Here is a 14,927-nt window from a genome sequence, read left to right as displayed (position 1 = left end):
CAATAGGTATCTGAATTTTGTATGCTCATTTAAGTCTAGAACTTGAATTTAAACCCTACCCCAGTCGAGGGTTTAAAATTACGCTGTTTTAAGTCCTGGACTTAACGATTTTTGATAAATCCTTGACTCGGAAAGAGGCAAGAATCTAATTCAAGTCCTGGACTTATAAGCCCTTCACTCAGAAAGCAAAATTATAAACTCTAGGGTCCAACGTTATCTCTAAACTCCAGAGTCTATTAAAGTCTTTCACTACGTTAACGCTCTGACTCAGAAAGCCAATTTTCTGACTCCAGAGTTTAAAGCCAGTTAAAGTCTAGAACTTAGCTAAATGCCGAGCTCGGAAACCGGCCCTCAGTATTTTCCATTGGCAGTAGAAGTTAGTTGTAGCTCCATATTGGATTGCTCCTACCTGACCAACGAATCATGACAGCTGCATTAAAATTTTACAGCACTGACACTAAACCTGAAGGAAGTTCCTGGAAATTTCAGGCTTTTCCTGGCATATACAAGGCTATAAAAAATAGCGTGACTTAATTCTGGAACTATCCTCCTACTATCTTTTTTCAATGTTTTTTTCAGACTCCTATCACGTCAATGATCTTAGTAAACAGTTTTTATATCTTTGAAATATTTTTTCACAGGCGATTGAAACACTCAAAGAAAAATTGAATGAACTGAAATTTCCAATACGTCCCACTAAGAAGGAACACAGACAAACGTCAAGGAAAGAGACAAATGTCGGAGATCAGCAACAACAGATGACTGAATGTTGTATGCTGTTGAAAAAGCCACTGGAGAAAATGCTAATCAGGTATTATGTATATCCAAATTATCGATTTCATCATTTTTCTGAGGGTTATGCCTACATGAGTTCTAGGCTTGTGCGTGGGTAATGAGGCGGATGATAATGAGAGATGAATGGACCTACAATTTAAGGTGGGTTCCGAACCACCGGGAAGCAATTTTACACTTCATGAAACATATTGAGAGGAGTTGGCTGAAGCGGTCACCCTTCCAACGAGAGTAGCAGGCGGTTGATTCTCAACTTATCTAAGCGATAGCTTATCAGCGCGACCTCTCAGTCAAACAGCTCCCTAAACATTCATCATTGAAAAGCATTTCAAGTTTGTTGATATTCTTCTTATCAATGACATGCTTTTCAAATTTAAAAATAAATTCATTAAATGCAAACTATAACGATTTTCAATTTTAAGTTTTCTACTTCTATGGTTGATGCATTGGTTCATTCCTATTAATTTATTTGTTTTGTTTTATCAACTTCAAAATCTGAACCTTAAACTATTGTTTTTATGTGTTAATTTTAGTTATTTGTTCATTATAAAAATTGTGAGTATTCGTACAAAATACTATTTCCTCCACCTACTGTCTAAAGTACTTACTTTACTCCCTGAAACCTAATACTAAAGTGTCACTTTTTCGCTCTCGGTAGTAAAAAATAGAAAAACCCCCTAGGGAGTAAAAGTGACTCCATTTAAATAACATGGGGAGCACCTCTATTTTGAAACTTACATTGTAATAGGTTAGAAGGTCTAAGCTCAGATGAGAAAGCATAATAGAGGTGTCTGTCATTGAGTCAACTGAATTCAATACCACAACCAGAAATTTGATCAACTCATGAAATATATGTTTGTATGATAATTATTATATTCTTAATATTAGTAGACGATAAAAATTTATACAATTTTTAAAATATTTTATTCTATTCAAAATACCAGCCAACAAATATTTTTGATCTGCAATTCAAATCTGAACCGCGTGATCTGGAGTCAGCCATTTTTGGTAGCTGCTCAGCTAATATAATTGTTACAACTTTTGCCGATAGATAGCGCGATCGGCAGTGCCAATCAGACGACCGGTTTTTAGGTTTTAGATTTAGGTTATGTTGTTAGGATTAGGAATCATTGTCACCAATATGTAAGTTATTAGAATGATTTTATTTGCAGTTTCTATAAAAAAATGTAGATGGAGGAAAAATGTTGTGTACATCACGAGCGAAAAATACTTTTTCCTCCACCTACTGGCTAAAGTAATTACTTTCCTCCCTGAAACATAATACTAAAGTGTCACTTTTTCGCTCTTGGTAGTAAAAAACAGAAAAACTCCCTAGGGAGTAAAAGTGACTCCATTTAAATAACATGGGAAGCATCTCTATTTTAAAAACTTACATTATAATAGGTTGGAAGGTCTAAGCTCAGATGAGAAAGTATAAAGAGGTGTCTGTCATTGAGTCAACTGAATTCAATACCACAACCAGAAATTTGATCAACTCATGAAATATATGTTTGTATGATATTATATTCTTAATATTAGTAGACGATAAAAATTTATACAATTTTTAAAATATCTTATTCTATTCAAAATACCAGCCAACAAATATTTATGATCTGCAATTCAAATCTGAACCGCGTGATCTGGAGTCAGCCATTTTTGGTAGACACCCAGCTGATATAATTGTTAAAACTTTTGCTAGATAGCGCAATCGGCAGTGCCAATCAGACGGCCGGTTTTTAGGTTTTAGATTTTAGGTTATGTTGTTAGGAAACATTGTCACCAATACGTAAGTTATTAAAATGATTTTATTTGCAGTTTCTATAAAAAAATGTAGATGGAGGAAAAATTTTGTGTACATCACGAGTGAAAAATACTTTTTCTCCCTCAGGAAAATTGTTGCCCTCGGCTTCGCCTCGGGCTTCAAACTTTTCCCTCAGGGAGAAAAAGTCGTACTTTTCACTCTAGATATACAAATAACTATTTCTCCCTCAGGAAAATTGCTGCCCTCGGCTTCGCCTCGGGCTTCAAACTTTTTTCCACAGGGAGAAAAAGTCGTACTTTTCACTCTAGATATGCAAATAACTATAGTGTGGTCCACAAAATGATGGCAGTATTTAATTAATTGTGGCAGTAATTAATTAACATTGGTGTTGCTATTCTTTTCTATCATTCGCCAAAGCAGATAGCGCTATCCTCTTCTAGCTTCTCAACTTCCAATGTGGCAAGATCGTTTTTTAACAATGTAGAAATATAATTAGTTAACAAATCATTTAATCTCAATAATGAAAATATATTATTGAGGTATTAAATAACATATTTCTTGGGGAATGAAATGTAATAGATTATTTCAAACATTAAATATCACATCAGGTATACCAGTGTCAGCTATCCTTTATAGAAGGCAGGGAATCGGCAACGCTGTTGTCCTAGGTTAATAGATTGCTGTCATGACACCAACTTAAATTTTAGAGCGAGACTCAATATGTCTGTCTATTCCATATTATGTTATTATATATTCTTTATACTAATAACAAGTTAAATGTTTCACCAGCTCAGGCTAACAGCAAGTTAACAAACTTTTTAACAAGCAACAAAATGACCGCGTGTCTTGACCTCTATCTATAGACCTTCATGTTGTTCTACTTTATCGCCATTATAACGTGGACCTCACTAGGCCTATGGTGTGTTTTTAGTGAAAAACCTCTAACCAGAAACATTAATAATGAATATTGTTAATATAAATAAATGTGTGGGTTTGCAGGTACGAAAGAATGCCCTCTGAATTCGGAACAGTGGTATTCCCTGATGGCACGCAGCCATTGATTGCAGCGAAACCTTTGCGCCCAGCCAGTAGCCTTGTGACAACTCTGTCGCGGTACTTGTATCACAGGAGATGGGTGTGGTCAGCCTCTGCTCGCCCTGGAACAAGCTACTCTTTTGGGCGAGCTCCTTTGGCCAGGCTTCTAGCCAATCTTACCAGGTAATCCACCAACAGACTTGTGTAATATACTCGTAAGCAGATTGCATTGCATTCAATGCTCTCCATAACGTTTTAATAGTTCAATTTCAATTTTATTGATGTCATGCATTGTACAATAATACAATATTGACACAAGTCAAGTACATAGTGTCACGTTATTCTTTATATTTAAATAACGATTAGCCTCCTGCTTGGCATCAGTCGGTAAAGCATGAGATTTAATATAATTAGGGCGTGGTTTTCTAATAGTATTCAGTCTTAAAAAATCTTGATAGGCCTAGATATGGGCTTCTCCAATAAATCTTGTAATTCAATAAATAATAAATATATATATAAATGATACTTATACTATAGTGTTGAGAATAAAAAATAAATTGCACACCATGAAAGTTTCATACATATATTACACAAATAATGCAAAGATCAATCGAGGCAAAAAATATATATAGAGCGATAAAAAATATAATATAAAAATAGAACAATAATTGAAATCAATAAAAATATCACAGGCTAACTTTATATTCTAGATTTATGGCACGAATCATTACCATGTGCCTTTATCTTAAAATCATATGCATTCTTTTGCATGTAGCTGCGATATGCACTTGCTAATACTTGTCGACTTGGATAATTCAATCAAAAAATGTGTGCTCTAAGATCAGCTTGATAAATTAGCCACTAATAATCCAAATATATATTTATATATTAAAATCTCTAGTATTTAGTAGATTTATTTGTATCTAATATACATTTTTATCTCAGGGTGCAAGATTCGGCACCTGACGGAATAGGTAGAGCCATTCATCTAGTGAATTAGAACTATAATAAATTATCGCAAATTGTATTGCAAAAATTAAATATTATATGCATATGTTTTAATAGCCTAGATTTCGTACTTCTTTGAATTAATAGAAATTTCTAAAATATTGATCTATATTTTTCTTTCAAATAAATACCTTTAATACTAATTTTTACTTGCGCAAGTATTACTCTTATTAATTTCTTAATTTATAATAAAAACCCTTTCGGCGAGCTAGCTTTGATCATCAGATTAATTCGAAGCACTAGGGCGCCCATCACTAAATTCAAATTTAATCACTCACGTGTCGAAAATCTTCTTGTAAGCCGCCGATGTCGATCCAACTCCATGTGGTCCGGGAATATGGTAGCCGGAATCGTCTCCTCCAAGGGGTTATAAGTTTAATTAAAATGAAAATGACTTCTGCTTCACAATAGCATCACGAAGTCTTTTAAGAAATTTAATAATTTACTTTAACTTTAACTTTTACAAAATCATTAGTAAGGTACTACGCTCTAAAATATTTGGGGTCCTCTTATGGTGGCATTTGGCTGGCGAGTGCTGGTTCTTCCTTCTCAAGTTTTACAGATCCTCTTTCCGACTTTCAAATTAGCATAAAATTTAAATATCTTAGTCCTCCGCCATTAAGTTCAAATAGATCTTACAAAAAATGCCAAAATATTGCTTAGATTATATGATTAATAATTTCTTTGCATTCGAGCCATATCGATAACATAGATTACACAAATTTTTACACAAAATCTAGCACATTTATATAAATATATAGAAATATTTTTGAACTGGCCTACAGTTGCCGCCTATTAACTGCCGTTTTACTATTGGTGCATGCAAATTTTATTCGGTATTCATGCGCCTGGTAACTCTTATTTCCTGAATACATTAAATTATTTTTATTTGGTTTTTTATTTATGCTCTTTGCATGCTAGTTAATATTCTATACATTAATATTAATTTCATGCTACCTAATAATTAGCCACGTGGACAGGTGTTTTTTCACATTGCACACCATCTGATTGCAATAGAGCTCTGCCAAGGGGTTTTGGTCAGATTCTACGTTCCTCGGTTTGATCGATCTCTAGGTCACCGATCCGTGAATACATGTACATAACCTCAATCTTCAAATATTTTATATAATAATCTATTTATGAGCAATAAACTTCCTTCAAATCCTTTTTAGGTTCTTGTACCATTTAGCCAGAACAAGCTGATGCTATCTTATCTTAGTTATTATCTATTTGGCGATATTAGCCAGTTACTTTATTTCCGACCTATTACTGTTTCTGTTAGGGCTTTTTGTCTACCCAGATTTAATATGTTACACGCGCCCCTGGGTTTGAATTCAAAATATTTGAGAATCACAATGTTTTTAATGAAACCCACCCTTCAATACATCGATATACACTATACTTTATTTATAATTATACTCTCATACTTCTATCACAGTTCGCAGACATATTTGCTGCATCTCCTTTATACCTTTATCAAATACAATAACAAATTCTCCTCCTCAACACACATAAAATATCATAAATATAAACTTCTAAACGTACTCTTCCTGACAGCACTTAAAACATATAGTAATTTTTAAATTCGCCGCTTGCAGGGCCGCCAACCTAATTACACACATTTCATAATTCTCACAAATGATTCCTTTTAGACAATAATTTCGATTCACAAACTTCTGGGCTTATGTCTTATAGTATTCTTAGGTCTTAATATAAATAATTTTCTATACATCAGGTACAATACTTTTCTTTTGCTAATGGCTCTTTGGTTTTTTGGTAGCTTGTATTCACTTTAGTCTTTTCAGGTAACAAACGTGGCATAATTAAAAGTAATAAATATAAAACATATAAATAAATATACCAACATTAATAAATATAATAAATAACAATAATAAATGACTTTTTGGGTACAGTACTTCTTTTTATAAACATATGTTCAACAGACATTACACTCATTTGATTTGGGTGGCTTTGGCCAGCTGGTCACTGGTTCTACATAATTTGCTGTCGAATTTCATAATTATTAACCTAACTGCTCAATTTATTCTCTTAAAAAGGTAATTTACAAATTTTAATTTTACTATCCCCGCTTGTGTCCTTTTTTAGTGGATGTAGCTAATTTAATTACACATTTAAAAATTATTCTTTTTCTTATTGCAGGTTTCTAACGGCTGGAAGGAATTAAAACACTGGATTGTTGCCACGAGGTCCTATACCAATATTAAATTTATTAAGGAAGGTTAGTAATCGGTTTGATAATAATGTTTTCCTTGATTTCTTATCATATTTATTTCAAATTCGACGATATTGCATGTGGAAATGTTGTGATTTACTTGCATCTTCTTGCATTCTGCTTGTAGCTATTGTAGGCTGGTGAGGTTATCTGTTGTCCGGTTGTTGATTGTTGAGGCAGTCCTAATTGATAATTTTTTCATCATAAATTTAAAGCCCTGGTATCTTGTGTATTCTTTCTTCAAATAATTCCTTGTTCCTTTAATAATAATTTCTTTTAATTGATCCAAAGTCTTTGATTTATTTTCTTCCAATACTATCCACATAGTCTCTTTATAAACAACTTTAATCACATCAGGAAACAGTTTCGTAAAGCAAGATTTTTCATAGGCCATAAACTTCTTCAATAATATTATCCTCTTCATTATTTCATTAATATCACAAATTTTAGCAAACATCACGGCCTTAATAACAAACAATTTCACCATACAAGATTTCCAACAGTCAACAAATTCATTCAACACTGACATGGTCTTAATTATCATATCAATAGCATCACTTTTCAATATTATCACCGACATGGTAATCCACACAATACAATAGATCAAAACACTAATTAGCTCTTTAATAATATATAATCTTTCACATATAGCCAGGTACTTCCATTTTATTAATATCATTCTTTATTTCTTTCACTCTTTTAACCACTTTCATTCTTCATTAGTCCATCTTCTATTTCCTTGTTGCCCATGCATGATTCCGTAATTGTCCTATCAGTAGCTCCGTTCTATCCATTTCTCCTTTCTTCGCCCATTTTCCGGTCACATCGCTGATTTGCCCTCTTAAAACGTATGTGCCGCGGATGCATGCTCTGTTCCTGTTCTCCTCGGTGTTGGTCCGGTGTTCTTCTTTGCCTCTTGAAGCGTGCATGCGGCCTCCATCGGCGCGCGCGGTTCCTCCGTTTCTTCCGCCTCCGGGCCTTACGATGCATGCTTCTTGTGTCCGCTAGTCCGTCCTCCTCGTCCTGATGCCGGTCGGGTGTCCTCGGGCGCCTCCGTCTCCGGGCCTTGCGGTGGTCGCTCCTCTTGTCCTGGATGCCGTCCTTTCGGTCTTCTATCTTGGGGTCCTTGGTCTGCTTCGGTGGTATCCATTGGTGCGGGTGCATGGATTCTGTGCGCGGATCTGTTACATTTTCAATTTGTTTTGTATTCACCAACTCCTGAATTAGTGCATGGTCCTGGTGACTGTTGGTGTTCTCCGGCGGTGAGGGGTCTTCGGTAGGGAACAGGATGCTTAGTAGGGATTGTTGTTTGCGGCTGGCTTTAATTGCATGTTTGGCGGCGGTTTTTTGTGGTAGGCTGTCTTGTATTGGCTTCGGTTCTTCTAATACTATTTTCGGTAAATCACTTCTGAATGTGGTGTATGACGTTGAAATATCCTGCTTTTCTTGGTTTGTTTCATTTGAGCTTGTGCTTGTTATATCGGGGGTATCATATAGTCCTGGTTTATTAGCTGTAGTTTTCTGTATATCTGGTGGCGGGTCGTTGGGTGTTGGGTTCCGGGTTTTTTGTTGATTCAATCCTATTGCATGTGCTAATGTATAATTTGTACTTACTTGTTGAGGTGGCGGTTTATAATTTCTGTTGTAATTGTTTTGTGTGTGATTATTATGTGAGTTTAATCGATCACGGCCATCATAGTGATTCTTACGATTGCTCTGCTGGGCATAGTGGTTGGTTGTGCGATTTTGAAATTTTTCATTATTCCAATTACCATTTTGCCTGTGCTCATAGCGGCGTTCAAATTGAGGAGCAGATCGGTAGCGATCATATGATACCGGTTCATATTTTTGGCTGTTATGCGGATTAAATTTTGAATTATGTTGATTTGATGCGTATCTCTGGTCTGAGCGGTGGTTTGATATTGCCATTGCAGACTGTATGCCATATAAATGATTAATCAGCTGCTTGCAATCAGTAATGGGTTGTGTGGCGAGTGCCATTCTAACTTGATACGGTAGCTTCTTTAAAATAATACTTGCTAATGCCGATTCATTAATGGGCTCGCTCAATTGAGAATTTTTAAACTGTAGGGCAGTGACGAAAGTGGTACATGCACCGTCTAAGTTAGGGTTGAACTCGCATGATATGATGTCCGCTAGCACGTCCAACTGTTTACTTCTGCTCCAATACTGTTCCAGGAAGACAGCTACAAACTCATCCAATGATGTAAATTCATGGGCTCTACTCCGAAAGAACATCAGGGGTTCGCCAATCAATAAATTAGTCAAACGAAGACGCCAAAAATTCCAAGAGGTAGGTGCAAGAGTTTGTACTAATTTTATCTGATCAATGAATGGTTGAGGTTGCAAATGGCGATCAGTATTATCAAATTTTCCTAGTCCTTGTAATATACTATGTACGTTGAGGTTGTCTGTTTGAATCCCTTGAGGTCGTTGTTGAATATGATTTTCTAATGCTGTTATTTTTTCCTGTGTTATCTGCCATTGACTATTATGTGTAATTTTATTTGCGTTTACTTCTTGATTTAATTGAGTCAGAGTGGATTTTTGAATTAGTAGAGTTCCGTTTAAAGCTTTACAGGTTTCAGTATTTTGATTGATGCTACCTTGCAGTTGGTTCATTTTTGTGGACATATTAATCTGTTTATTTTGTATTTCTTTAATACTGTTAATATTTTTGTCAACTGTAGTTGTTAATGTTTGATTGGCAACGGTAATTTGTTTGTGGATTTCTTGGTGGCAATCGGCCTTAATGTTATTGGTTATATCCTGAATGGGTGTAGTGATTTGTATGGTTAGGTTATCTATCCTTTCGTTGAGCTCACATGTAACCGTATCCAACCTTTCCGATAATCCTGCCGTAACTTTATCCTGACTTTCTTTCTGTAGATTTATCATTGCTTTTAATTCTTCCCTATGATTCTCTACTTTAGCCTCAATAGTATCCAACCGTCGTTCTACTGATTTTATAGCGCCCGCTGTCTCTTTCATGCCCTGTTCCATTGTTTGCTTATTTGCCTCTTTCATTTCCACATTCTCTTTTTTAATCTCCTGCATCATTTTGTCCATTGTGTTTTGTAGCATAATATTGAACATACTGCTAGTTTGTTCCATCATTACCTTTTGAAAAGGATCTAGCTCTGTGACTGAAAATAGACTTTGTTTGCTCAGATGTGACTCGGCCTCTGGAGATGCGGGTTCGGCAGGCTGCTCCTCGCCCCCTTCAAAGTTGATCTCTACTATCCGTTGATTCAATGGTGTGTCAGCGGCGTCGATTCGAGTGGATGATAGAGGTTGCAGACCTGGTGGATCGAAGACTATCGACCCGACGCTTCCTGGTTCCCTTTCTCGTGGCGTATTGGCATCTACCGTGGTGGGGTTTGATGTGCTTGGAGTCGACAAAGTGGGATCTGTGCAACCGCCGTACATATATGAAACTTCAGAGTTTGCGGGAGTGTGATTCATTATGTCAAATATGATAAATGCTAATTAACAGTGACAAAAATGATAAGCGAAGATGCTTAAAAAAGAGACACAAACCGGGACTTACAGTGAACAGTGATGTGTAAAGTGTTTGGATACTCTTACAACAAGGTATTTATACTTAAGTTTTTTACAATGCTCTAGCGCCCCCAATGTTTTGTTGATTTATTCTTGGCTAGTTTACAGGCTGCGACTTATTTTCCAACCGGCTTAAACACCTAATATATTTTTGACTAGAAAGTAATAGCAGTTTAGGCTTATAAAATATAATCTCTCTCTACAGACATGTATTTTTCACAGTACTAATAATATAAAATTTTCTTTAAAACATATAATTTCTCTCTATTTAAAGCTATTGTTTCCCCAAAAAGTAATACAAATTTTCCTTCGCCAGTTTTCCTCACAACTCGTATAAGTTATCTATAATTTTCAATATGGTTATTGACTTAATTTCAAATAATTATTCAATGAGCTTGGCTCTCATCATCAGTCCCACGTTGGTACGACATGTCTTTGTGTCACGTTATTCTTTATATTTAAATAACGATTAGCCTCCTGCTTGGCATCAGTCGGTAAAGCATGAGATTTAATATAATTAGGTCGTGGTTTTCTAATAGTATTCAGTCTTAAAAAATCTTGATAGGCCTAGATATGGGCTTCTCCAATAAATCTTGTAATTCAATAAATAATAAATATATATATAAATGATACTTATACTATAGTGTTGAGGAATAAAAAATAAATTGCACACCATGAAGTTTCATACATATATTACACAAATAATGCAAAGATCAATCGAGGCAAAAAATATATATAGAGCGATAAAAAATATAATATAAAAATAGAACAATAATTGAAATCAATAAAAATATCACAGGCTAACTTTATATTCTAGATTTATGGCACGAATCATTACCATGTGCCTTTATCTTAAAATCATATGCATTCTTTTGCATGTAGCTGCGATATGCACTTGCTAATACTTGTCGACTTGGATAATTCAATCAAAAAATGTGTGCTCTAAGATCAGCTTGATAAATTAGCCACTAATAATCCAAATATATATTTATATATTAAAATCTCTAGTATTAGTAGATTTATTTGTATCGAATATATATTTTTATCTCAGGGTGCAAGATTCGGCACCTGACGGAATAGGTAGAGCCATTCATCTAGTGAATTAGAACTATAATAAATTATCGCAAATTGTATTGCAAAAAATTAAATATTATATGCATATGTTTTAATAGCCTAGATTTCGTACTTCTTTGATTAATAGAAATTTCTAAAATATTGATCTATATTTTTCTTTCAAATAAATACCTTTAATACTAATTTTTACTTGCGCAAGTATTACTCTTATTAATTTCTCAATTTATAATAAAACCCTTTCGGCGAGCTAGCTTTGATCATCAGATTAATTCGAAGCACTAGGGCGCCCATCACTAATTCAAATTTAATCACTCACGTGTCGAAAATCTTCTTGTAAGCCGCCGATGTCGATCCAACTCCATGTGGTCCGGGAATATGGTAGCCGGAATCGTCTCCTCCAAGGGGTTATAAATTAATTAAAATGAAAATGACTTCTGCTTCACAATAGCATCACGAAGTCTTTTAAGAAATTTAATAATTTACTTTAACTTTAACTTTTACAAAATCATTAGTAAGGTACTACGCTCTAAAATATTTGGGGTCCTCTTATGGTGGCATTTGGCTGGCGAGTGCTGGTTCTTCCTTCTCAAGTTTTACAGATCCTCTTTCCGACTTTCAAATTAGCATAAAATTTAAATATCTTAGTCCTCCGCCATTAAGTTCAAATAGATCTTACAAAAAATGCCAAAATATTGCTTAGATTATATGATTATAATTTCTTTGCATTCGAGCCATATCGATAACATAGATTACACAAATTTTAACACAAAATCTAGTACATTTATATAAATATATAGAAATATTTTTGAACTGGCCTACAGTTGCCGCCTATTAACTGCCGTTTTACTATTGGTGCATGCAATTTTATTCGGTATTCATGCGCCTGGTAACTCTTATTTCCTGAATACATTAAATTATTTTTATTTGGTTTTTTATTTATGCTCTTTGCATGCTAGTTAATATTCTATACATTAATATTAATTCCATGCTACCTAATAATTAGCCACGTGGACAGGTGTTTTTTCACATTGCACACCATCTGATTGCAATAAAGCTCTGCCAAGGGGTTTTGGTCAGATTCTACGTTCCTCGGTTTGATCGATCTCTAGGTCACCGATCCGTGAATACATGTACATAACCTCAATCTTCAAATATTTTATATAATAATCTATTTATGAGCAATAAACTTCCTTCAAATCCTTTTTAGGTTCTTGTACCATTTAGCCAGAACAAGCTGATGCTATCTTATCTTAGTTATTATCTATTTGGCGATATTAGCCAGTTACTTTATTTCCGACCTATTACTGTTTCTGTTAGGGCTTTTTGTCTACCCAGATTTAATATGTTACAATAGTCACATTGGTAAATTACATTGTAAAAAATATTAAGATATTTAAATAACAAAAATAATTCAATTCGATGACAAGAATCACATCATTTTAAAAATTTCTCAATTCAAAAAGTTCCATTATACTGTAAAAGGATTTTCCGATCAGCCAATCCTTCAACTTGATCTTCAACAAAACTTCAGAGTCAATCTCAGATAAAACAGGTGGGAGAGAGTTCAATATTTTCGTGCTCATGTGATTAGGACTACCTTGGAAAAAGACGTTCTATGAGCATCTAGTCTTAGAGCATTCCTAGACCTCGTGTTGTACCCGTGTATATCCGATCCTCTAGCCCAGGAAAGCTCTATGTTTGAGTCCATGTAGTGCATAGTTCCCTAATTAATTTTGGGACTCAATCAAATTTAAATTTTAAAGTAAAACTTTTGTTGTGATGTGAACTTAACCATACTTTAGGCAAAGGACTAGACTATTAATAGACTATTATTGTACTAAATTTGGGAATAGAAGAGGTTTTGGGCTAGCACCTGTTTTTTTTTATTCCGCTATTGTGTTTCAATGAATAAATAAAAAAACATAAAGTTGAACATTAGAGGATCAGATATATCTTTATCTTTGGCTAACGTTCATTAGCCTTTTCATTCCATATTAAGTAGAGCGTGCACTAGGTCGGTGGAGCGGCGCGGAGAATTTCCGACCTGGAATTAAATACATGTGATCAAGTGTACGGTACCTACGTGCACTAGGAGACGCGACGCGGCGCGGAGCTCGAAAAGTTTCTGGACTTTTCGGGGTCGGAACCGCGTCGCGCCGCGCTCCTAGTGCACGGAGGTCAGGTCGGAAAATTCCGCGCTCGGGTAACTTCGTGAGGGCTCGGCTGTTTCCGAGCTCTGCTTCTTTCGAACATGGCCAGGCTACAGTAACTTTATAAGTTGTAATTGTTTTGTTGTATATTGTTTTTTCTCATTTTGTTTTTGTGTGTTGTAAATTGAATAAATAAAAAAGTTACTGGTTATTGAACGAGCGTATCGAGTTCTTATTTTTCACTTACTAAAGGCGAAAGTCGTTGTCCGTCTGTTTGTATGTTCTACAATAACTTCGGTAAGGATTGATCAATCAGCTTCAAATTTTTAACACGTATTCTTAGAACAGGACACGCTCGTTGGACAACAAAATCGATACACTCCTTCGTCCTTTTTCAGGATATAGAAATAACTTTGAAAGTGCATAAGACTAATTGTTATGATTTATCATTTATCATTTAGTCATCTGAAGAGTTTATTGCATGCAATTATACTACAGTTTTCCATTCATTCATTTATAACATCAGCTGAGGCAATTTAAGAGTTCTCTGACACATGATTTCAGCTGGTTAATATACTACAACATAATTCACAACATTCTACATCTACTTGATATATCAATGTGCGGTTTCTGTCATTTATTTTCTTTTGAAACTCTGTATTGTAAAAATGTATAATTAATTTGGATCCATAAAAGCATATTTAAGATGTTGAAGCGACAGAGTAAGTTAATATTTGAAGAGTAATTTTTCATTTAAAATAGAATCCCCAATAAAACCTACTGTTGAATTATTCTTGTAAGAGTAGCTGTAATTATTCTTCTAAGTATTCAGCTGTTTTCAGAATTTTCATCAACTCTGTATTATTGAAAGTTGCGGGTTTCAAAGCGTACAATACAACAGTTCTTGAGCGAGTTATAATCCATTATAGTACATAGTACATAATTCACAACTTTTACACCTACAAAATGATTTGGTTTGATATATCAATGTGCGGTTTCTGCCATTTATTTTCTTTTGAAACTCTGAATCGAAATAATGTATCATCAATTTTGATTCATGTTAGCGTATTTAAGATGTTAGCGACAGAGTAAGTTAATATTTTTTGAAGAGTGATTTTTAATTTCAAATTAGAACTCTAACTTCAACAACTATGTCTTGATTCAAATCGCAATTGACAAGTGTACGTCACGACAACTAGTCCAAAACGGCGCCGCGCTCGTAGTGCACGGACCTAGTGCACGCTCAGCTTTAGACCTACGAACATGGAACATTTCAATTATTATTTGTGCT

General features: G+C 34.8%; 1 protein-coding gene across 1 annotated transcript in view; it reads left to right on the top strand.

Annotated features, from left to right (window-relative positions):
* The window catches only part of LOC111050612 (KICSTOR complex protein SZT2), a gene marked incomplete at its 3' end in the record, with an annotated part of 112,577 nt that overhangs the window by 34,669 nt on the left and 62,981 nt on the right, over window positions 1-14,927 (top strand). Inside the window, 2 exon segments of the mRNA XM_039441409.1 lie at window positions 642-811; window positions 3,554-3,772. Coding sequence (XP_039297343.1) covers window positions 642-811; window positions 3,554-3,772 — 389 coding nt within the window.

Source organism: Nilaparvata lugens, chromosome X (assembly GCF_014356525.2).
Source record: "Nilaparvata lugens isolate BPH chromosome X, ASM1435652v1, whole genome shotgun sequence".
NCBI lineage: Eukaryota > Metazoa > Arthropoda > Insecta > Hemiptera > Delphacidae > Nilaparvata > Nilaparvata lugens.
Note: the sequence above shows the minus strand (reverse complement) of the source record. Positions and strands in the feature narration are given on the sequence as shown.